General features: G+C 40.3%; 1 protein-coding gene across 2 annotated transcripts in view; it reads left to right on the plus strand.

The window, feature by feature from the left end:
• PCSK2 (proprotein convertase subtilisin/kexin type 2) overlaps positions 1-26522 on the plus strand; it is a 182672-nt gene extending 156150 nt beyond the window's left edge. For both annotated transcript variants that reach the window (XM_065401063.1, XM_065401064.1), the window contains 4 exons: positions 11748-11963; positions 13661-13761; positions 17696-17923; positions 26036-26522. In XM_065401063.1, coding sequence (XP_065257135.1) covers positions 11748-11963; positions 13661-13761; positions 17696-17923; positions 26036-26522 — 1032 coding nt within the window. The remainder of the gene's footprint in view (positions 1-11747; positions 11964-13660; positions 13762-17695; positions 17924-26035) is intronic.

Below are 26522 nucleotides of genomic sequence, written 5' to 3' on the forward strand. Positions count from 1 at the left end.
CCCAGAGAAATTTGGTTTGAAATCCAAATGATAGGCATTAGCAAACTGTCTCCTCTGCATGCCTGATGTGTGATTGTCCACTCAGTGCTCTGAGGTGCACAGTTTCAGAGAAGTGCTATTGGATCAATGTGTGAGCAAAGTATTAGGGAAATTCATTGTAAAAAGGTACAGTAAGGCAACAATAAGTATAAATGCACCCAAGTTAGGACATTTGAGGTTCCTGATCCCGTGGGTGTAATATAGCACCATCATGTGTAATCCTATTCATGCTCAATGGGGCAAATTATAACCCTGATCCTCAACTGCATTCAGGCGCTGCTCTGCTGCTGCTCTGGGAAGATCATCCCAGTGTAGGCTGGATCATTTGATGTCATAGAGCCAGTATAGGATCATCTTTTGCAGCATAGAGACCGTGACTGGGGAATATGGTCAGGACTTCTGTGTGTTTCAGTGGTCTCCAGTTGCCATATTGGCTCCAGGGGCAATTGGAGGCTGGCATCAATTAGAGCAGCCTGACGGCTGAGATCCTTCTTGCTCTGGGGCAGCAGTGTAGCTGTAGCACACAGCCAGCAGTATGATCAGTGGAGCACAAAGGAAGTTTAAAGCCACTTATGCACACAGCTCTCAACCGTGCTCTGCTCTCCTTGACTGCTTCTGAGGACTGGGGCCTATATTTGCGCTGAGAACCATAGCTTTGCATAGCCTGACTTTTGTGCCGTCCCATTCTTCATTGTAATGTTGCATTAATATAGGGCTTTTTGGTTTGTTTGGGGGGTTTTTTTGTTTTTTTTTGTTTGCTCCGAGGGCCAGATTTTCAAAGGGTATTTAGGCATCTTTACAAGATTGCAATGGGTGTTAAGGGCCTAACTTGCTTAGATGTTTTGAAAATCCCTCTAGGTGCCTTACTGCATTCTAGATGCTTAAATACATTTCAATATCAGGCCTGAAGTTCTTTCTTTCTTTCTTTCTTTCTTTCTTTCTTTCTTTCTTTCTTTCTTTCTTTCACCTACAATCTGAAATCTATATCGAAGGTATAAATACAAATCTAATTTATGATTATTTTCAGAATGGTACAATACTGATCAAAAAGCAAAGTCATATGTCTTTTATATACTCAAAGATGAATAAACATGTGGATTCTTTTTTTGCAGTCCAGGGCATGATTCTCAGACACTAGGATAGTAACTCATAAATAAATGATGAGAGCTGAAATGTTGGCAGTGAGTCAGGGACATGTCAAGAATTTAAATGTGCTATTAAACTGAAAATGATACTTGCAATGTCCTGGAAGGAAACTTAAGATAACAGAATCCCTGCGCACAGCAAGTTTAATATCCTTGTCTCTGATGCAATAAATGACAATAATTGGGAGTGATATGGAGTGTAATGTGGGGTTTTTTTTCATTAGGAATATGAAATTAAGTAAATTGACAAGCACGAGTCATATTCATCCTGTTGCCACTGCAACTTGGAAATAAATTCAAGGGGAAAGATATTCATGAGAATTCCCCAGCACATGCTGCCATATCCTCCTTAAAATCCTTCCTCCACACCTCCTTCTGCTGTGACCTCTGCAGTAAAATGTCACCTGATAATGGCTAGATTGGGATAATGGCAGAGATCTCTCACACTTATCTCATTTTTTGTTACTTTTATCTGATGGTTAGGAAAGAAGTGACTCAAAACTGCTGTGTTAACATGTGTACACACACGCTTGTTTCGCTTGGCCTTCCCCCTTCTGATTGTTTGTTACACTCATTCTTGCATCCTGTTGTAATCAAGGGACAGATTCCTATAGCTTTACTCACACCAAGAAGCACTTTACTCCACAAGTAAGGTACTATTCAGCATAAGAAAGGGTGGCAGAATCTGTCTCTCAGATTGTAAGCGTTTGGGGGCAGGACAGCTTTTTATTATTTGTTTTGCCTAGCACAATGAGACCGTGATCCTGAGTGGGTTTCTTAGTTGCTATTGTAATACAAATATCAAAGAATAATAACAATAATGCTAGTGTAAATGGATCTGGGCTGTTGTGTAGAATGAATCTGTGCCCTCCCTGTTCTCTATTGCACTCTGGTAGGCTGTTCTTCATGGGAGTTGGTGGCACTTACTAGAAATCAGTAGGTTTGTAGGACCAGTTCACCGACTGTCATTACTATCAGCAGAAAGGTAAATAATATAATAAATACTAAATATACTAATTCTTGAGTTAGCAGAATATATAGAATAAAAATTTGATTAAATTTCATACATTTAAACCTCAGAAAAATCTGACAATTAGTACAAGCATGCGTTTTACACAAATAAACAGGTGAGAACATAGAGCATGATGTAAATTACACTATCTAGGAAACACCTTTTTGCAAAACAGGTACAGCATGATTGGAGGGGAAGCAAGATTTCAGGGTTTAAGTCATCTCTAACCATGAGAAACCAGGATGAACTCTGTGGGGTTTGGGGGTGGGGGGTGGACAGATTGTCACATAGCTGCCTACTGTGGGGTTCTTTCACTTTCCTCTGAAGCATCTGCTGCTGGCCACTGTCTGCAAAGGGACATTGGACTAGTCGGACGATGGGTCTGATCCAGTCTGGCAATTCCTACATGCCTAAATAAAAGACCACAACAGAGTAAGGGCAAAATTCTGTCCCGTCGTGCACAAGTACTTTGGGCTGGAGGGAAAGATGCACAGGGAGCTTTGTCTCCCCAAACGTCCCCGCCAGGAGCAAGACATGTTACACTCCTTGGCACTCGCTTGAGCACTAAAAAAGGAGCCAGGCTAATACACTTTCTCTCCCAATGCTACGAGGGACATTGCCATCTGGCCTGCAGTGCAGACCTCTAGCCTTCCTACCCACATCTGTGATCAGCAGCAGAAGCTGGGGTTTAGTGAGAAAGGACCTGTGCTGCCTCTCTTTGATCTGCAGTACGATGCATAGCTGAGCATGTTGCCTACTGAGCTTTCTTAATCTGCATCAGCAAAAGGGGTCCTCAACCCTCAGCTCTACATGCTACTGTGCACACGTGGACATGTAGGCATGAGCACACCCATCTCTTTGGTGAGTTAGGGCAGGATTTCATCCCAAACTGAGGGATAAATACTAACACAAATATGGAGCACAGAAAAAGAAAAGGGGGATGGAATTAAAGATCAGTCCAATAGATTCAAGATTGATCAGCTGACCTATTAGGAGCTCATACGGAAGGAGGCATGATCAGCACAAGCCACCACACCTAGACACGGCATTGAGTGGCAGATATCATATCATGGATGGATAGATAGGTATATAAAGGTCATGGTTGACTAGATGTCTTGCAAGATGAGATGCTCCCTTTTGGGCCAGTTCTTGCCTACTTTTGGGGCTGTACTGGCTGGGGGTGGGCCAGATGGGACGCTTAGCATAGCACAACCTTTCTGGACATTGCACCCAGGCAAAGTCATCTGAACTAGGGCTGATTCTAGCCCAAAATATAGGCCATAGTTGCAATCTAGAAGTTTTATGATATGTCCCCATTTTATGAGTGTGTCCAATAGGCTGCTTTTTTCTTTCTGCTTCAGTCTTCCAGCTTCAGCTGTTTGAATTTAAGAGACTGAAAAAAGTAATCAGAACAGCTGGTCTCTGCCTATTGCATTTTTATCATGTAGGCTTTTTTTATATTATTGTGTGCTAAAGGATAGTTCATGGCTTGAAATAATTTATTTAGCTTTGGCCTGCTCAACCAGACTATACAATATGTTATCTATTCCTCCACTACTGATGAATATTATATTGACCCCTAATGTAGTTTTACCTAATAAAATGCTGTGAGAATAGAAATTGCCAGGGGAGAAATAGTAAGAATTTATAAGCTAATCACGTCATTGTAATTGGGTTTTCCAGTGAAAGAAGCTGTGAGAATATTAAAAATGCAAGAAATTATTTCTCATTTTCCCCCATCCAGAGCTATGGAAATTGCACTTCTTTTGTTGGAAGGTGAAGATTGAGAGCAAAACATTATCAAATTAAGCTATTCCTACTACCATCTACTCAAGTCAGTAGTTTAATGGACATCAAAACATTAGTTTGAGACGTGGCAATCTTGTGTATTAGCTCTTTTTCAAAGGAAGTCTTGTTAATTCTCTTTTAAATTTAGGACCAATGTACTGTACACTTATAGTGTCAAAGCTACGGGTTGTAATTGTGGGTTTTGTCTTGTTTGTGTAAGTTAAGATAAAACTTTATTGTAACCTTACAGAACTGTGCTGCATCTCTGAGGCCAAATTCCATGCTCTGTTACAGTGTTGTAAATCTGATGTTACTCGATTTAATTACCACTGGTAAAGCTGACATCAGTGTTTGGGCAGTTGAACTCTTCTTCTCCACAAAGACAAGACCCAGCTACTGCTAGAACAGGGAGAGAATGTTACCATGTTGCAACACAGTGCCCCAACATAGTAACTTTTGTAATGTAGATAGGGTCCTTGATTTACACGTTTCACCTTTTAGATTTAAATTATTGGTTTAAAGGCACAGGGCCAACTCCATTTTGATTCTATTCGGTTTGTAATGCAAAATATTTTCATTAATTTCCTGCACTTTTTTTTAAGTGAAAACATTGGAGTGGAGCTATTTCCCTTCAGTGACTGAAACAAAAAAACAACACTCAAGTAATGCATGAGCATGCAAAAATGAAACTGACAGGCCTATATTCACAGCATGATCTGATTGGGAAAAAATTTAATACTTTCAGTGGTGGAAATTAAATGAGATGTTTAAAATCCATTCTCTGTTAATAATCTAAGGTGTTTCAAAACCACCGATGAGGGATTACTTTTGAAATATCAGTGTTATGAATTTTACAAATGTAATTAATACTAGAACTGTGCAAACTACCTGCAAAAATGTAAGGCCAGATTCAAATATCCTAGTTCACATTAAACACCACCAGAGTCCACAAGGGGTCCCACTGAAGTAAGTGGGGCTATGTGAAGAATACACATCATCAGTGTGGTTTAATGTAGCTATGCCAATTTACAACAGCTGAGCAGAGCACTGGCATATGGAGATGAACAGTTATTGGGAGCAAACAGTATCTGAACTCTTCTGAACCTCAGAGGCTTGGTACAGGCTTTGGCCTAAAATTCAGTTCCATTCATATTTTATCTAAACCAACTCATCCATTTTTATATTACACATGACCTACCTGATTGAAGATATAAACAGATCTTTCAGGAGTTGTGTTTGTTTACATATGAATTAAATTGAGCTTTGTTTTCGTCTATATTAATGCCTTTTTTAGATATGGAAAATGGCTTGACCATTAAGTTCATTATTTATTAGTTTAATTAAAGAAAACATCAATTAATAAATAGTAACAATTATTAACGATTATATTAACACTCCAAATAAGAGCTTTCAGTGGGCAGAGAAGTCTGAGCCACCTGTTGTGATTCAATAAGATATGGCCTGTGCCTTCAGACTCCATAGGCAGGACACCCTTTCTGGTCAAAGAGCATTGCATATATGAAATACTTGCAGGAATGTGCCTGGAGGAAGGATAAATCCTGTTGTTAACGGAATTAATGTATAAATAATTCAAGAGACCAATCAAAGTAAGGGCTATGGGTGAGTCCTTTCTAAAGGATGCAGTGATGGATTTCCTTGAATATAGCACTAAGTACATAACTCGAGGCTGTAACAGGAAACCATACTCACATACGCCTTACATTAGGCTGTATAATTCTTGATATAAAATGTTGTATATATTGTGGATTCTAATCCAATCTAGAAACTGATCACTCAAGAGACAAAAGCTCTTGTTAAGGGAGGCATGATCCAAATCTGAAGCTCTAGTGAAAAGGTTTCAATACAGGGACGGGATTAGGACTAACCTACAACCCTAGTAAGAGAGGCCTGGCTATCCAGGCCATTCAGCTAGCCAGCACCAAACAGGACCTGATATATAAAGATATGTCACTATTCCAGATGGATGCAGGATTCTAGATTGCTCTTCGCATGTAGGACCGGAGGATTCAGACATTGGTCTGAGGAGTGACAGGAAGATGTTTGATGAGTCACTTGCACAGACCAATCTGGTAAAAAGCATTTGGGCAGGGCAATGTGTTCCAGCCACATTGTCTCATGGGTAACATTACACCCCTGTTGAATGTAATTAACAGTTGTTATTTAAAGACATGGTTAGTATTTATTCTTATTTAAATGTTTATAGGATTCAATATAAAAGCATTAACCTTAACTACACTAGGAGAGAAAGAAATGTGCTTTCGCTTATGGGAAAGCAGTATGGAATTCAACAGGAATGAAACCAATATAGTCCTATAGAAATGTCATAAGGGCCTATAGAAAGGACTCCAAAAGCTATAGAGTTTGATAATGAATGATATAATTCTCTTTTTTTTTTTTTAAACCATCCTACCTAACTCTATGGCAGGGACAAAAATTACTATTAAATTATACAGGAGATTCCAAAATATTTCCTCTCTTTCAAGGGGAAGAAAGAAAAAAAAATCTGTACTAACAGTTATAACATGAAAAGGAAAAAGAAAACCCAATGACAGATTCTGTTTCTTGACAGAAAACAATTTCCAACTCCATGATCATTTTTCAAAGATGAACCTTCACATTTTCCCTCCATACTGCCTCTCACACCTGGGAGAAATTGCCTGTGAACTTTTGAAACCATCATGTTGTCCTTCAAGTCCCTTCTTAAAATTCTCTTTTGCCATGGATTCTAAAAAATACTTGACAAAGTGAGGCAGTTGGTGTGCTGAGACTAGTATTGTCGCATTGTTTCCTTGTACATCCCCATCTGTCTGTATCCACCAGTTGTCTCTTAGGGCAGGTCTTCACTTAAAACGCTGCAGTGGCATAGTTAATCCACCTCCATGAGTGGTGGTAGCTGTATTGATGGGAGAAGTGCTATCTACACCGGGAGCTAGGTTGGTATAACTGTGTCGCTCACGGGTGTGGATTTTTCACACCCCTGACAGACATAGTTATACCAATGTACGTTTATATCGGGGTGGCCAAATTGTGACTCGCGAGCCACATGCAGCTCTTTTACCATGAAAGTGCGGCTCACAAGCCCCCTCTGGCCCCGTATTCTCCACCTACCAGACGGGGTGAGGGGAGGAGCTCGGGACCTCTGCCTTGCAGAGGGGTAGTGGGGTAGGAGCTTCTCTCCAGTGGGGAGAAGGGTCTCGGGGCTTCAGCCCTACGAGGCGCACCTGCTGGAGTTCGGGGCTTCAGCAGGAGTGGGGCTGAAGCCCCAAGCCCGAGCTCCTAGCAGGTGTGCTCCGGCTCTCGAACTTCTGAAGATTGTCGTATGTGGCTTGGAGCGCCAGTAAGTTTGGCCACCCCTGGTTTATAGCGTAGACCTGGCCTTATACTTGGATTGTAAGCTGTTGGGAGGAGGGGCCATCCTTTTGTTCTGTGTTTCTACAGCGCTTAGTACAATGGGGTCCTACTCCATGACTGGGGTCCCTAGACACTACTGCAGTACACACAGTGTTAATAGTAATAAAGAGACATCTCAAGTTTTATTTAAGGAGATATTTCAATAATTAGCCTGCAGTGTTACCCAACAGTCTAGCTAGCTAGACAACAGTAAAGGGAGTTCTCTGAAAGTATGAGCTCTACAAGGCAACAGTTAAAATGGAAAACATAGTTACCCAGTGGGCAAGTCATGCCTATTTTAACTGGTAGTGTATACAGAAGATTACAAATAGGCAACTTGTTGGTTTCTTCAGCTAGATATTGTTTTAAAATAGTACAGTAGCCACTGACAACATTCCATGTTTTGTACGTGCCCCTGTATTGCATTTCAGTATACTTGGAATGAACAGTGTCTTTTAGACTTCCGTTATACCCGTGCCAAATCCACACTGATTCACCCTCAACTCCCAATTCGAGTTTTGGATTCAAAAGAGCAACAAATCTGGAAGTTAGACTCCGAGCTGTATTTTCTGGGGAAACGAACAGGAATCTGAGTGAAACAAATATACAAAAATGTAACAGCGCCACTGTCTCCTTGTTCTTTTTTCTTCTCCTCATGTGTCTTTCTCCAAGCTCCCTCTGGTATCTCGGTTATGTTCAGCATTTACTTACTCCTACTCTGTTCATGGCCTGATTCTGCAACATTTCCTCATGTTGAGTAACACTTACCGTTAGCATTAATGGGATTAGTGTGAGTATATTCATGTGTGACATGTGAGAGTCTGGACTTCAAAAGGAGGCCCTCAGCATTAGACAGATTTCTAATTAAGCCCCAGACTGGATAAATTTCCCCCAGTTTTCCTGTTTCCAGGTTTTATTATGCAAGTTTTGATCAGCTTTAGTATCTTCACTAATAAGAGGAGAACTGGAAATATTCAAGTAATCAACCAAAAGTTTCCCTTGGCAAATTGTCTGAACCTCTGAAATCTGCCAGATTCGGGTGCAAATCTCAAAAGAACAGGATTTCTGAGGAGATTTCCAGTCCTTCATTTGGGCTATTAAAGCCTTTCCCATGATGTTTGTGCACTTCTGTTTCCAGTCCTGGCTAGAATAGAGAAGTGAAAAAAACGTAAGAGAATTGAGGAGAATGTGACGAGGGAGTTAAACAAACTTTTTTTGAATTCTAAAAATTGTTTACTTGTTTCTAGAAGATGATAACTCAGGGCATTTAATATTTTATATGAATGAATTATTTTTAGGAACCTGTCCCAACCAGCACTCTATAGCCTTAGACTCTGCTTCTTGCACTTATCACCTTGTTTATTTTATTTATGTGATTTATTCTTCTACACAGTATTAATGTTTCACAAAATTTTGCTAATGTGATACAAAAATCCCTTGTTAACTATCCCAATGAAGGATGTATTTAAATATAGGAAAGTTAACAAGGAGCCATGGAGATTAGTGACTGCTATCTTCTAGTCCTAGTACAAAAACACTGCTTAGCCTCACTTGTTCTTCCATCTCCGGAGTTAGCAAATTGGCTAAAGTATAACACCACTATTCTTATCCAATTAAAAGTGCAGTCCTGCGAATTAAGAAGGAAGGTGTTCTTTATACTAATACTGCTAAGACCCAAAGGCCTCATCTCAATGCCATCACTGGGAATAGTTTTGGGGTATTAACAAAGATAATCTACCACAGAGGGGAAGCATTGCCTTCTGGCAAGCACTTACTTTAGGATACTGGGTCCCTGTTTCTCCTTTTCCCCAAATCTACAGCTACCTTAGCACCAGCTGGGGGTTTCAGGTCAAATTGGGTATTTTAAAATGGAAGAAAAAAGGCATTCTTTTTCTTATTTTGATGCTTTGCTTTTAAAGAATCACTTGTTGGACAGATACAAGCCCATGTTCCTTAGCTTTTGTTCTTACAACATAAATTTTTACAACAGTATATCCAATCACGTATATCTAAAATGACTGACCTCGAGTCTATATTGGTACTCTTAGGCTGATTTAAATAAGCTATCCAGTGCCATAATCTTTATTACAAGAGTTCTTCTCCAGAGAACAAATACAACCTAACGGCTGAAATCCCACTGTGATATCAGCGAATTATAATGCTACCTGCTAACTCGTTTAAAAATAATGAAGTTGCATCATCCACTGTATTGTGATAAAAGATATGAGGCACTGCTGTGAAATGGGATTTGATATAAAGTACAGTCAGAGAACATACCCTATTAAAATGACATTGTAGGGTGCTGTATTCATGTGCTCCATGACTTCCAGATCACATTTGCTCATTAACTAGCCAGAAGGTAGTTTTCCTAACCTTCAGCACTGCAGACATACCTGAGAGCTAGATATTAAGCTGTGTTCTTACTCCCTTTTATATTATCAGAAATAAATGGGGGCAGGGGATTAAGATTAAAACTCAAAGGGTAAAATGTTCAGTGACGTTAATGAGAATTTTGTTATTGACTTCAATGTAGCCAGGATTTCATCCACGGTTTCAAGACTCTCAATCAAAACATTTCTCTATCCAGCCCTCACCCCTCTTTTCTCGGGGTAAGGTGCTGAAATAACCCCTCCCTCTTCCTGGTTGCACGGAGTAGGTGGGAGGATACTACTCTCTTTTCCTTTAGCTACTGAGAGGGTTCTATCCATCATGTCTCCCTCTTGGCTTAGATCTCTCCAGCCAACTCCAGCTTCATAAGGGGAGTTGGGAGGTGCTTTCTTTTGTTGATGATTCAGTTGCTCTCATAGCGGTGTTGGTTCTACAGCGCTAACAGTAATTCAAGCTAGTTTGGTCAGTAAAACAAATAGACATGAGTAAAAAAAAAAACCAGGGAGCCAATCTGTTGAGAAAAGAAAGTGGTAACAGTTTTGCATGGTTTTCTAGCCACACTCAGACCTTAAGTGTACCTTATAAACCCAGTCAGTTAGATGAATAGTATATCCATTTTAATGATCTGGAAAAAGTGGTAAACAGTGAGGTGGCAAAATTTGCAGATGATACAAAACTACTCAAGATAGTTAAGTCTCAGGCAGACTGCAGAGAGCTACAAAAGGATCTCACAAAACTGGATGACTGGGCAACAAAATGGCAGATGAAATTCAATGTTGATAAATGCAAAGTAATGCAGATTGGAAAACATAATCCCAACTATACATACAAAATGATGGTGTCTAAATTATCTGTTACCACTCAAGAAAGAGATCTTAGAGGCTTTGTGGATAGTTTTCTGAAAACATCCACTCAATGTGCAGCGGCCGTCAAAAAAGTGAACAGAATGTTGGGAATCATTAAGAAAGGGATAGATAAGAAGACAGAAAATATCATATTGCCTCTATATAAATCCATGGTATGCCCACATCTTGAATACTGTGTGTATTGTGGTTGCCCCATCTGAAAAAAGATATATTGGAATTGGAAAAGGTTAGGAAAATGGAAACAAAAATTATTAGGGCATGGAACAGCTGCCATATGAGGAAAGATTAATAAGATTGGGACTTTTCAGCTTGAAAAAGAGATAACTAAGAGATCTATAAAATCATGACTGGTGTGGGGAAAGTAACTAAGGAAATGTTATTTACTCCTTCTCATAACAGAAGAATTAGGGGTCACCAAATGAAATTAATAGGCAGCAATATTAAAACAAACAAAAGGAAGTATTTTTTCACACAATGCACAGACAACCTGTGGAACTCCTTGCCAGAGGATGTTGTGAAGGCCAAGACTATAACAGGGTTCAAAAAAGAACTAGATAAATTCATGGAGGATAGGTCCATCAATGGCTGTTAGCCAGGATGGGCAGGGATGGTGTCCCTAGCCTCTGTTTGCCAGAAGCTGGGAATAGGTGACAGGGGATGGATCACTTGATGATTACCTGCTCTGTTCATTCCCTCTGGGGCACCTGGCATTGGCCATTGTTGGAAGACAGGATACTGGGGACTAGGTGGACCTTTGGTTTTACCCAGTATGGCCGTCTTGTATTCTTATGTCCCCATAGTGCTTAGTGCCTGATATCAACTCCAGGTTCTAATGAATCCATAAAATGTCTTAGCACAGAAACCTTTGGTGTTCCAAGTAAACAAAATGATAAATGAGAACACTCTGCACATAAAAGATTGCAGAACAGGCTGTGATTAACGGTTAACTGGATTTTTAAAGTCTGCAGCAGTCCATGCACTTTCAGCTTGCTACTGATGTACATTTATCTAGGGCCTGTTTTCTCCTTGACAGATGGATGCCTTGCTTCATGTTTGAATGCATAATTTAACCTGACAGACTCAATTTCTTTTCCACAGGGCCGTGGCGGCAAGGGCAGCATCTACGTCTGGGCCTCTGGAGATGGAGGCAGCTATGATGATTGTAACTGTGACGGCTATGCATCAAGCATGTGGACTATCTCCATCAATTCTGCTATTAATGATGGCCGGACAGCTCTGTACGATGAAAGCTGCTCTTCGACCTTGGCCTCCACGTTCAGCAATGGGAGGAAGAGAAATCCCGAAGCTGGTGTGGTGGGTGCAGATATTATTGTGCTGTTGTCCTGCTCCCTACACTCACACACGTCTGTACGCATCATTTTCTGCTTAGGAGCAGCAGATGTTCCTTTGTTAAAACTAATATTTTCTCATTCACAATACCTGACAATGCCCAAACTGTCAGCTGATGAGATGGGAGGTCGATATTGAAAGCAGCAATGAGCGTCTATGTTTTATGGCTGCATGTAGGTGGTGTTCCCTAGTTATCAGAATACAACTTGGAAAGTGAAGCTGGGGCTTATTTATTCATATGTCCTCAGAATTTTTAATTCCCAGGCAGACTTTCTTTGTGTAATTGCATGATAACGAAGAGTTGAAATCCCCAGCATAACACATCACCTCCAATTTGAGCATATTTTAGGCTAATATAGTCATTGCCAATTTGTCTGTAACCCTGTGTATGTTTGGCAGAATAAGGTTGATAACGAAACAAGTTCAGGGCAAAGTAGTAGTGAAATATGGAATATTGTCAAGCTTCCTGGGTGGTTTCTGCATATTCTCGCTCCTTGCCAGTCTGTTTAGTGTTTTTCTTGAGAGGTTGGTCTAGGAGTGTGGTTACAGAAATGGTTGTTTATTTAATAGCTTAAGAAGCCTCTAGAGCAAAGGATTAAAGCTCCTTTTTAATGTGTGTAAAACTCTAAATAAACAACCTTGACATTTGCATCACAAATTCCCATTGTTTAATTCAACAGTGATCTATTTTTATTATTAGCATTGTAGTAACACCTAGGAGCCCCAGACATGGACCAGGAGCCCATTGTGTGAGGTGCTGTACAAAACAGAAGATGGAGCCTGCTCCAAAGATGACAAATTAGGTGTCAGATTATACCTGATAGGTTCAGGCCCATGTTGAGGGCAGAGTGGAGCTTCACACCCTAGGGGTACAATCCCTCACAGTTCCAGGTGTACACTAGGAATGTTTCCACTATGCCACCTCTTGGAAAGGTACAGCATGCTCCTCCTAGTATGCTAGTGTGTGGTGGGGATTCTCTTACTTTAATAGTCTTCAGATCATCCAGGGTGGGGTCTGATACTTAAAAGGGGCCAGGCAGGTGTCTTAATAAAAAGGTCAATGTTTGTCAACAGATACTACACATTTTCCAGTTATTTCATGTTCTGAGTATAGAGACAATCTGGACTGTCCTAGATCTGTTGTATGAGTTTGAAAATACTGACTTATTTCATTGGGTCAGTTGTATGCATGAAGTGATCTACATTACATACATGACTATCACTGTGCAATGCAGACTGTGTCACATTTCCCTCTAGTGGCTAGTCCTCATAGATGATAGCACCCATACTACTGCCTGCTATTGGAGCTACTCCTGTAACTCAAGCAGTAGAAAACTACTATGGTGCTAAAAGTCTTGGGTTCAAATCCTATTGATGACTGGAGGGGCTTTGTGACATTTATAGAAATATAATATCTCTATGAATTTTAGATGTTAATCTTACTGTCATTGTCCAATCACATGTTCCCACCAGCCCTGTGTATCTATCCATTCTATTTTAAAGGTGATCTAGTAGTTTGAAAAGGCAGTAATTATTCTGTTCCTAGTGACAAGTATAACATTACTCTAATCAACAAGTATTGTCTTCCATGCTGTTCCATGTCTGTAGCACAACGGAGAATGAAATAACTAGTCTTACACATTTTTTCGATATTTTTGCAGGCTACTACGGATTTATATGGCAACTGTACCCTACGTCATTCTGGAACATCTGCAGCTGCACCTGAGGCAGCTGGCGTGTTTGCATTGGCACTGGAGGCTAAGTAGGTTTAGGAGAAGAGGGATTTTTTTTGTTTTTTGAATTACTTGTCTGTAAGGCTGACGTTAACGGCTGTTAAAGGTAGAGCAGCCAGATCCAAAGCCCACTGAAATAAATAGAAAGACTCCTATTGAACTTCAAGAGCTTTGAATCAAGCCCTGGGTGCAGGAACTTAGATGAGTTTATGTAAATAATGCAATGCCCTCATTTGCATCGTGTATATAATGTGCACTGCCTTATTTGCATATATTGATTCCTTTTACAGATATTTCCTCCCCTCCCCACCTGCTTTGTCTCTGGCTGCCTGCTGACGTGCCCTTCATAGTCTTTCTCCAACTTCACCGTCTGTCTCCCTGATGCCCCCTCCCCAAGCTGACTCACCTGTTTCCCTCCTCCAGTTTCCTCTGTGCCCACTTCTGGCTGTGTCCCCATGGACTCCCCCCACCTCTTGAGTTTTCCTCTGCTCTACCACCAGTTGCTCCCTGACAATATAAACCCTGGCTAGCACACAGTTCCACACCCACCCATGGACGTAGAGGTATGGCTAGAATGACTGCCTACACAACACCACTGTGTCCATCATGCTGCCCTGTGCACTTGCCATATTTCTATAGCTGTGAGCAGACTGAGGTCTGTGCTCCAGACAGGGTCTCTTTTCTTTGAGTTCTGGAGGACTAATAGGTGTCTCTATGATTTAAAATCCTAGAACTCTGACCATAGACAGTATGTCTACACTGCAGCTGGGAGCAAGCCTCCCAATCTCATACGCTTTACAGTCAGAAGGGACCATCGTGATCATCTAGTCTGACCTCCTGCACGTTGCAGGCCACAGAACCTCACCCATCCACTCCTGTAATAGACCCCTAACCTCTGGCTGAGTTACTGAAGTCCTCAAAACATGGTTTAAAGACCTCATGTTATAGAGAATCCACCATGTAACAACCATGTAAAAGAAGCAGTGAGAGATAAAAAGACTTCCTTTAAAAAGTGGAAGTCAAATCCTAGTGAGGCAAATAGAAAGGAGCATAAACGCTGCCAAATTAAGTGCAAGAATGTAATAAGAAAAGCCAAAGAGGAGTTTGAAGAACGGCGAGCCAAAAACTCCAAAGGTAATAACAAAATGTTTTTAAAGTACATCAGAAGCAGGAAGCCTGCTTAAACAACCAGTGGGGCCCCTTGATGATCGAGATACAAAAGGAGCGCTTAAAGACGATAAAGTCATTGCGGAGAAACTAAATGGATTCTTTGCTTCAGTCTTCACGGCTGAGGATGTTGGGGAGATTCCCAAACCTGAGCTGGCTTTTGTAGGTGACAAATCTGAGGAACTGTCACGGATTGAAGTGTCACGAGAGGAGGTTTTGGAATTAATTGATAAACTTAACATTAACAAGTCACCGGGACCAGATGGCATTCACCCAAGAGTTCTGAAAGAACTCAAATGTGAAGTTGCGGAACTGTTGACTAAGGTTTGTAACCTGTCCTTTAAATCAGCTTCTGTACCCAATGACTGGAAGTTAGCTAATGTAACGCCAATATTTAAAAAGGGCTCTAGAGGTGATCCCGGCAATTACAGACCGGTAAGTCTAACGTCTGTACCGGGCAAATTAGTCGAAACAATAGTTAAGAATAAAATTGTCCGACACATAGAAAAACATAAACTGTTGAGCAATAGTCAACATGGTTTCTGTAAAGGGAAATCGTGTCTTACTAATCTATTAGAATTCTTTGAAGGGGTCAACAAACATGTGTACAAGGGGGATCCAGTGGACATAGTGTACTTAGATTTCCAGAAAGCCTTTGACAAGGTCCCTCACCAAAGGCTCTTATGTAAATTAAGCTGCCATGGGATAAAAGGGAAGGTCCTTTCATGGATTGAGAACTGGTTAAAAGACAGGGAACAAAGGGTAGGAATTAATGGTAAATTCTCAGAATGGAGAGAGGTAACTAGTGGTGTTCCCCAAGGGTCAGTCCTCGGACCGATCCTATTCAACTTATTCATAAATGATCTGGAGAAAGGGGTAAACAGTGAGGTGGCAAAGTTTGCAGATGATACTAAACTGCTAAAGATAGTTAAGTCCAAAGCAGACTGTGAAGAACTTCAAAAAGATCTCACAAAACTAAGTGATTGGGCAACAAAATGGCAAATGAAATTTAATGTGGATAAATGTAAAGTAATGCACATTGGAAAAAATAACCCCAACTATACATACAATATGATGGGGGCTAATTTAGCTACAACAAGTCAGGAAAAAGATCTTGGAGTCATCGTGGATAGTTCTCTGAAAATGTCCACGCAGTGTGCAGAGGCGGTCAAAAAGGCAAACAGGATGTTAGGAATCATTAAAAAGGGGATAGAGAATAAGACTGAGAATATATTATTGCCCTTATATAAATCGATGGTACGCCCTCATCTCGAATACTGCGTACAGATGTGGTCTCCTCATCTCAAAAAAGATATACTGGCACTAGAAAAGGTTCAGAAAAGGGCAACTAAAATGATTAAGGGTTTGGAACGGGTCCCATATGAGGAGAGATTAAAGAGGCTAGGACTCTTCAGCTTGGAAAAGAGGAGACTAAGGGGGGATATGATAGAGGTATATAAAATCATGAGTGATGTGGAGAAAGTGGATAAGGAAAAGTTATTTACTTATTCCCATAATACAAGAACTAGGGGTCATCAAATGAAATTAATAGGCAGCAGGTTTAAAACAAATAAAAGGAAGTTCTTCTTCACGCAGCGCACAGTCAACTTGTGGAACTCCTTACTTGAGGAGGTTGTGAAGGCTAGGACTATAACAGAGTTTAAAAGAGAACTGGATAAATTCATGGTGGTTAAGTCCATTAATGGCTATTAGCCAGGACGGGTAAGGAATGGTGTCCCTAGCCTCTGTCTGTCAGAGGGTGGAGATGGATGGCAGGAGAGAGATCACTTGATCATTGCCTGTTAGGTTCACTCCCTCTGGGGCACCTGGCATTGGCCACTGTCGGTAGACAGGATACTGGGCTAGATGGACCTTTGGTCTGACCCGGTACGGCCGTTCTTATGTTCACCATTTACACTAGTTTAAACCTGCAAGTGACCCATGTCCCATGCTGCAGAGGAAGGTGAAAACCCCCCTGGATCTCTGCCAATCTGACCCGGTGGAAAATTCCCAAATATGGCGATCAGTTAGACCCTGAGCATGTGGACAAGACCTACCAGGCAGATACCTGGGAAAGAATTCTCAGTAGTAACTCAGAGCCCTCTCCATCTAGTGTCCCGTCTCCAGCAGTTGGGGATTTTTGCTACTGGCAGTCGCCGATGGGCCACATGCCATTGTAGGCAGTCTCAGCAAATAGACTTGGGCTAGCATGCTAAAAATAGCTAAAACTTGAGCCACAATGTCTACACTTCTATTTTTAGTGCATTTACCTTACGGAGTGTTCAAATACACCAGTCCTTTCAAACTTATTATGGAAAGAGAAAACCATCCTCTTCTTCATCATCATCATCATGTTCCTAATTACGCCTCTGGCGTTTAGGGCAGTAATGAAACTCCTCCACTCCTGTCTGTTTCTGGCAAGTCTTTCAATGGTTCCCCAGCTGTGCCCCAGGTTTTCCGTCTCGGCTTCCACAGCACTTCGCCATGTTGTTTTCGGGCGGCCTTGTTTTCACTTGCCTTCTGGTGTCCATCTTATTGCTACTCTGGTGATGGAATCAGTTTCCATCTGAAGCACATGACTGATCCACCTCCAATGCCTCCTGGCAATGATGGTGCTCAGATCCTCTTCACTGCACTGTGTCAATAGATCTTGGTTTGAGATTGTTCTGGGCCAAAAGATATGGAGGATTTTTCTGAGGCAGGTTTTATGTAATGAAGACAGTTTGGACATGTCATACTTTCTCATTCCTCTTCTAAACACCACAAAATAACCTTTTCTATGTTATTCTTCCATAGCCTGGATCTGACGTGGAGAGACATGCAGCATCTGACAGTGCTCACCTCCAAAAGGAACCAACTTCATGACGAAGTCCATCAATGGCGTAGAAATGGTGTTGGTCTGGAATTTAACCATTTGTTTGGCTATGGAGTCCTCGATGCTGGGGCAATGGTTAAAATGGCAAAAGACTGGAAGACTGTTCCAGAGAGATTCCACTGTGTTGGAGGATCAATACAAGAACCTGAGTAAGTGAAGACAATGCTCTTTTTCCAATCTAGGGAGTTTGTTCCCTTTCAGGCACTTAAGTGACCACAGACAGACACACACAGAAACAGTGACCCCAACACACCCTCAGTATCAGATTTTCTCCCAGAAATGTATGTCCCATACTGCCCAGCCCTCTCCTCGACAGCACAAATATTTTAAGGCTATCATTCCTTAAAAGGAATAATATGCCACCTGATTATCTCAGTAGTTATTCAGACACTTAAATTTAAACACACTGGTTTAGATAAGACAGTAAAACAAGTTTATTAACTACAAAGAGATAGATTTTAAGTGAGTACAAGTAATGAGGCATAAAAGTCAGAAATGGTTACAAGAAAAATAAAGATAAGATGTTTGCTAAAGCCTAATTTAACAAACTGTACTAGAATCAAGCAAAATGTCTCACTATATGCTCCAGCAGATTACTGACCAAACTCCGCAGAGTATAACACCTGCTTCCTTTGTCTCTTTGAATCCAGTGAATGCAATTGGCAGGGAGAGACAGGTGCCTTGGAGTATTTGTCCCTCCTTTTTGTAGTTTCAGTCCCCCTCTTTAAAAAAATATTACCAGCTAGGCACAGGCCACAAAAGCTATGTGGAAGGATGTTCACTGCTGGCTTTTACTCACATGTTTGAACTCCCTTTCTCATCCCTTCCTGCTTGATGACTCTGTTTACTGCTTAAATGCAAATTAAGTAGAGCCCATATTCCTTTGTTTGGGACAGACCTGTTTGCCAATTTCTGTTTGGGCAGAGCTGTGGGGTTTAAACAAGTGTTAATAACACCATACAGGAGAATCTTATAGCTTCACGTACAATGTTACCACACATATTTTATCAGGACAATACTGACCAGCAAATCATGAGTTTTCAAATGATACTTTACAAAGCATACTTTGTAAAAAGATTATTACAATAGTGTGTGGGTGTGAACACATAGGTATATTCTGTTACACTGTGATATGTTTAAATTTGGCAATTTCCTAGTCTAGTGGATAATATTAACTCCAGAAAACTATAACAATCACTCACAGGTATCAAAGATTCAGTTTGAACATTACAGCATTTAATTGTGTTTGTTTTATGTTCTCCACATCTCTAATTGCCAGCTAGGTAGGCAAATTATTTTCTGATTACTTTCATGTGCAAAGTAGAATGAGTCAACAAGTGAATCAATTAATACTAATTGACTACAACAGCTAAAGTTCAATTTAATTATTTGAAATACTAACCTAATGATGGCCAATTTATGCCTATAACATTTTCAATTTGGCTTTTCAGTGCCATTGTTAAAGGCATTATTATTTTATAGAAAAAGGAGAAGAAAGCAATGTACCACCATGGCACAGAGCTAAGATAGGCCAGGAAGGCTGTGAGTTGCTTTTGCAAAACCTCATCCATTAAATTTTGTTTCTGCAAAACCAAAGCCAAGGGATGGTTCAGATTTGACCGAATAACTAAAATGCAGAATGATTTATAAAGACAAATTGGGCCAAAATCTCCGCTCAAGTAGAGCTGGGCAGGATGAAAAATCAAAACATCAACAATATTTGCATACTGAAAACCCTTTTATTTTCCATTTTGGGTCAATTGAAATGTTTTGTTTTGATAATTTCAAAATGGTTTTTTTGATTTCATCATTCTTTTCTTTAACCTTTTTCAGTTGTATTAGCTTAAATTTCTAAACAAAAATTTGTTTCAAACTGGAAAACGAAATTTTCCATTTAATAACTTTTTTCTGACCTTTTTTTTTTTTGAGTGAGAAAATCTGTCAATTCCAACCCTATTTCATGAAAAGTTTTGGTTTTGATAACTCAGCATTTTTTAATTAAAAAAACAATGTGTTGAAAAATTTCTGAGCGTCACTGCCTCTATCACTTTAATGCAGCACCCTTAAAGTAAACTGGGATTATACTGGGGTAAATGAAAGAGGTTAGTCCGTTACGTCTGTCTGCGTCCAAAAGTTAAAATTGTAGAGACATCTTGTGAGCATATTCAGCAAAAAATAGCTCAGTATGTACCTAATAGTCTCCTCCTTTCTTAATTTCCCAGTCACATTACCACTACTGAAATGTATTAGATAGAAGTATGCAGTCGTTTTGCAATGATTAACGTCATCACATCAAAAAGGATCCCCAACTGAAAGACATGATGGGATGGCAAAATAAATGAAAGTTGGTGCTCTTTACTGCTGAAGTATTTTTAAAGAGGTGCTTTGCCCCGGTGGAGGTATCCAGGGAACAAGGGATATGGCTGGAATGTATTTGCTTTCCAGGGATCCCCAGGTAGAAGAAAGCCTTTTTGGAAACATCTACGCTGTGATAAAAAAACCCATTGCACCAAGTCTCAAAGCCTGGGTCAGCTGACTTGGGCTGGGGCTGCAGGACTAAAAACTGCCGTGGAGACATTTGGGCTTGGACTGGGGCTCTGAGACCCTCCCCCCTCGTAGGGTCTCAGAGCCCGGGCGTCTACACTGCAATAGTATAGCCCCACAGCTGATCCCAGACTGTCCAAGTCAGCTGACCCGGGCCACCCGCAGCCATGCCACAGGTCTTTTATTGCAGTGTAGAAGTTCCTTTTGTGGCTGCTCCACTTGCCAAACAGCCCCGGAACTGGGGGGGGGGGGGCAAAAAGTGGCTTGAAGCCACCTTTTCACATCCTCCTGAGCTACGCCTAGCACAGCTTGGACAAATTCCAAGATCTGGTTTTCTAAGGGGGAGGTTTCAAAGGCACAAATGATAAGCCATTTCAATGAGAGTCAGGCACCTTACTGGTAACCGTGCTTGAAAATCTCTCCCTAATCTGTTACAGACTCAAGCCAGAAAATACTAGCATACATTTGATTCACAGTATGCACCTAAAATATTTGATTGTGTTTTATATAAATGTCTAATATTACAGTGTTGATGCCACACATCCGACATGCCTCTCATGTGGATAATAAAATTCATGATTTGCAACATCTTTATACTTTGGGTTTTAAAATAAAAACAAAACCCATATGAGGAGGATCCAGCCCATCTCCAGCGATTCTGTTTGGATGACAAGTGTAACTGACATTTTGCTTCAGCCATGGATAATTGTTTTATTTTTGTAGTTGGGCATTGCTGCCGCAATGTTTTCTATATTTAGGAGCACAGGATAGACCGTAGTGTGCCATAGCAACACTGCTGATTAGCAGAAACAGGCTGGGGAAGAATCTACAGCCTATTGTGTGTGATGTGACGAAAAGACATCAGTATTTAAAGTTTGAGATTCTCTAGGCTTCAAAATGGAGGAAATATGGATGCCAACAAGACCTCAATAATGACACCACACCATTGGAGGTTGTGTCGACTTCTAGCCAGGTGTCCTGAGCTTGATTGATTTCATCTGCATCATTGCTGATTTATAACTGTTCAAAGAAAGTTTTTTCAAGTTTTACTGGCAGATTAACATATTTCACATGTAAGAGACTTTTAAATCAACCTCCCTCCCCATCTACAGCTGGTGCATGCAGTGTGGCAAATCAGATTTGGAAGATAAAATCTTCATAGCATTATACCTTTATTTTGAACATTTTATATTATTAATATGTATATGTACAATGGTCAAGATTCTGCTCCCTTTATGCACACTGAGTATTTACTTATTCCTCAAGTAGTCCTGGTAAGGTACTACTCCATGCGTTTAAGGGGAACAGAATCTGGCCCAAAGCCATTAGTAATGTTCTATGAAAGGCAGTGTGGCCTAGTGGATAGTGCAGTTGCTGGGGACTCAGGGGAGCTGGGTTTTAGTCCCAGCTCTATTACTGGTCTGCTAGATTACCTTAGACAAATTACTTTGCTTCTTTGTTCCTCAGTTTCCCTATCTATAAAATGGGGGTTGTCAAGGCTGCTTCCCCACTCTGAACTTTAGGGTACAAATGTGGGGGCCTGCATGAAAACTTCTAAGCTTAACTATCAGCTTAGATCTGGTCTGCTGCCACCACTCCCAATGTGCTAATTCCCTTCCCTGGGTAGGCTTGAGAGACTCTTCACCAATTCCCTGGTGAATACAGATCCAAACCCCTTGGATCTTAAAACAAGGAGAAATTAACCATCCCCCCTCCTTTCTCCCACCAACTCCTGGTGGATCAAGATCCAACCCCCTTGGATCTAAAAACAAGGAAAAATCAATCAGGTTCTTAAAAAGAAGGCTTTTAATTAAAGAAAAAGGTAAAAAACATCTCTGTAAAATCAGGATGGGAAATAACTTTACAGGGTAATCAAACTTAAAGAGCCCAGAGGACCCCCCTCTAGCCTTAGGTTCAAAGTTACAGCAAACAGAGGTAAACACCCTAGCAAAAAGTACATTTACAAGTTGAGAAAACAAAGATAAAACTAACACGCCTTGCCTGGCTGTTTACTTACAACTTTGAAATATGAGAGACTTGTTCAGAAAGATTTGGAGAGCCTGGATTGATGTCTGGTCCCTCTTAGTCCCAAGAGCGAACTCCCCCCAAAACAAAGAGCACAAACAAAAGCCTCCCCCCCCACACCAAGATTTGAAAGTATCTTGTCCCCTTATTGGTCCTTTGGGTCAGGTGTCAGCCAGGTTACCTGAGCTTCTTAACCCTTTACAGGTAAAAGGATTTTGGAGTCTCTGGCCAGGAGAGATTTTATAGTATTGTACACAGGAGGGCTGTTACCCTTCCCTTTATAGTTATGACAGGGGTAATGATCCTGACTTCCTTTGTAAAGCACTTTGAGATCTATTGATGAGAAGAGCTATGTAATATCATCATTATAACATAAGACCCCGGATTTATTTCAGGATCAATACTGTCACTTGTGAGAGGAGACAGGCTTATGGGCACACCTTTGTGAAATGCTTTCTTTACTGCTCTTAGAAGAATTGTGCTATTTTGTTATTATTTGAAAAGGGTGGGATTTATAGGTGTAGCAGTTTGTACCCATTTCTCATAAAAATAAAACATTAAAAATAAAAACATTATTCAACAGCATGACAGTGATCTTGTAATAATTTACCTCCTTCTTACTTTACTATATTAAAAAACCTAGGCTGGAACAGAGCCTATTCATCTTTAAAAAATACATTTGGATACCGTTCTGGATTTTAATAAACTTTATTCTAAATTATTAAAATAAAGAAAAGGTCACATTTTCATATACATTTCAGAAAGCTTTAACAAAAACAACCTTAGGTTTGGAAAGTGCATGATAGTTAAAGGGAGAACACTGAATGTTGCTTCTTCCCAGGTTGCCCCCTCTTAATCTGAATTAATTTGGTTAATAATCAGTAATTAATAACAGTTAATATCTTACATGTACAACAGTGCCTTTCCTCTCAAAGAATCCCAAAGCACTTTACAAACTTCACATACTCTTAAAACAGTTGAGTTAGCAATCTCACTCCTGCAAAAAAAAAAAAAAAATTCCTTGGGAGCTTTAATCACTACAGGTAGTCTAAACCTCAGTTTTACATCTCATCTGGGGAAGACAGCACCTCTAACATCGGACTGGAACATGAGTTCAGTGCAGACTCAATGGTAAGACTGCCAACTGCTGACTCACTAACACCACTTCCTTCAACCCTAAAGTATTTTGGGGACGTTTACCATCCAAATATTGATCAAACCCAAGCCTGCTTAACCTACGAGGTCTGAAGAGATCGAGGAGGTATGAGGTCTCACTGTAGCCACAGGATATACAGACTCTAAACTAGTTAACTATTCTTTAGACATTTTGATCTCTATGGTGTATTGCGGTGAAAGATTCCAAGACACCAGAGTTTAACTATTATGTCATTTGATAATGGACAGAAATGCAGCTTCCTCTTGCAGAGAGTCAATGGTTGCTAAGCATCAACAACCTTATCATTGGGGTTGCTCTTGTTGCCAAGGGAAAAATCATGAATTGCAACATTTAAAAGCTAAGCCAACTTTACAAAATAAAACTTTTCAAAGTCCATGTTAAGTGCCACTTTTCCTATGGACATGAGTTCCTGCCGAGTGGCATTTCTACCTAATAGTCACCCTGTTGTTATGCATTTTGAAAAATTAATTTTTTGAACATATAAAAATAACCCTTATAAAGGCTCCTTTTGAGTCTCACTGTATCACAATAGCACTTAGTAAAATATCAACCTTATTTTTCTGATTGCAAACGTTACTTTTAAAAGGGAAATTCTGTTTCCTCATCCCAACATGACCAATGTTGCACTTCTTAAAAGAGTGGCACATGCAACACTATAGAATTATGAACAATTGCATAATGCGGGGGGCATGGAAGTTAGACATGGAGAAGAATTTTTGGGCAGGTCAGAAGGCAAACAGAGTTTGATAATTACATCAAAAGGATTTTTGTAATGACTGAAGTAATTCTTATATCTTTCAGCTGCTTCACTCACTCAGAGGCAACATTTTACATTGTTCACTGCATGTTGCTGTTAAAGGCATTCACCGTTTTTTACACCACCTCTGTAGTTAGTATGATTTGTGAGGCAATTCCTGAGGTAATTTTTCAGGGCCCAGGAGTGCCTATTAGGCATGTGCTAGTGGCAATGTGGAGCCACACTGCACCAACATAAATCCTCACTGACATTGTCGCTTTCTCAGGTACGGTGTCTCCCAGAGTTCTCAGGAATACCTGGGGAGTGAACTCACTGCTACCACTCTCCATTGGCTAGCACCTGAAAGGGGTGTACCACAACTCTGCCTCATCCCTACCCCTTTTGGGTTGAAAATTGGGGAACAATTGCTTTGCTCACACAAGCACAAAGAGTGTAATTGCGGGCACAAAATGTGAAATCCTAGCTCCTCTAAAGTCAATGGCAAAACTCCCATTGACTTAAGTGGGGCTAAGATTTCACCCAAAGAGTGTAAATTGCACTCATGCAGAGGCTGGCCATACATTTTGTCCCTAGTTTTTATTTCAACCGTATTCAGGCAAATTTTGTTGAGTTCACTGGAGGTTTCTCTACATAAGAACTGAGTTATAATAACTAAGGAATGAAGGCCTCAGGATTTGACATATTGAGAATGTGGCAAAATAGTTGTGTCCCTGTGTGTGTGTGTGTGTGTGTGTGTGTGTTTCAAATGTCAAATATAGCCATTTTTTAGTATAAATGAGCAAACAAAAGTGTGTTATAATCCAGACTAAATTAGGGATAGGGCTCATGATTTGGGTTTGAGTGCAGATTAGGGCAAGGATACAGATTTGAATCTGATGGTACTGAAATATTCTGAAATGGCCTCCTGTCATTCTAGCCAGATATGCTTTCTGACATCCTTTAATAGTAGCTGTCTCACAAGACCAGCTGCTTTCAGTTTTTCTAGAGACTATAACATATAATTAAACCAGAACCAGAAATACTAGTAAGCAAAAAAAGCCATGTATAATTTTTAATAGACATTGCTATTTCTTAACTATCAGCAAGTACTTCCTTAACATGTTCCTTCTTTCTGTGTTTGTTTTGTAAAGTACTTTCAAATCAGGTGCTGACTTGCTCCTTAAAATGTCAATATTTTATTTATAAAGCTTGAGTCCTATCGATCTAGATTTGGCTCCTTCATTTTCTTTCAATAAATTGTTTTGAGTTAAGAAGGAAACGGTTACATACTTTAATATTAGGAGGCTATGGGAATGAACAGATAACATAATATGAAAAATAATGATTTTAGCAAATATTAAAAATAAGTACCATGTGGATTTGGTGCTCACGGTCACTTTAAATCTCTGGATTTGGCTTGCTTTCCATTTTATTATGTAGATGACTGAAGAGTTTCATAATGGTATTTAATCCAGAGTCAGTTTTATGGTGATGAGTAAATATGAAGATGACAATGGTGAGCCATATGAAGTGATAGTTAACTTGGTGAGGCAATAGGTCATCCGTGAGCACTTACTGTATTCTTCAAATCATGTATGGCACAACCTCCAACTCCTGCCTGTCTATGGAGTTCCATTCTCCCTGCTCATTCATGCTCTTCAAATTCTATTATAGTATTTTTGTGTGTTTGTATAAACACATGTAGATGTTTAATGAAAAATAAGGTGTGCCTCATCGTATATATCATTTTAACCTATGTTATTGTTGTTAAACCCTCAGAAAAATACCATCAAGTGGCAAGTTGGTTCTAACACTTACAACTGATGCTTGTGAGGGGAAAGAAAACTTTGTCCGCTACCTAGAACACGTGCAAGCAGTTATAACCGTGAACTCTACTAGGCGAGGGGACCTCAACATCAACATGACATCACCTATGGGGACTAAATCCATTTTACTGAGCCGACGTCCAAGAGATGATGACTCCAAGGTGGGTTTTGACAAATGGCCTTTCATGACAACACACACTTGGGGAGAAGACCCCAGAGGCACTTGGGTTCTGGAAGTTGGATTTGTTGATAGCATGCCACAGAGGGGAGTACTGAAGGAATGGACATTGATGCTACATGGGACACAAAGCGCACCATATATAGACCAAATAGTAAGAGATTACCAATCCAAACTGGCTATGTCCAAGAAGGAAGAGCTGGAAGAAGAATTAGACGAAGCGGTAGAGAGAAGTCTGAAGAGTATACTGAGCAAGAACTAG

This window comes from Emys orbicularis, chromosome 3 (genome assembly GCF_028017835.1).
Source record: "Emys orbicularis isolate rEmyOrb1 chromosome 3, rEmyOrb1.hap1, whole genome shotgun sequence".
Lineage (NCBI taxonomy): Eukaryota > Metazoa > Chordata > Testudines > Emydidae > Emys > Emys orbicularis.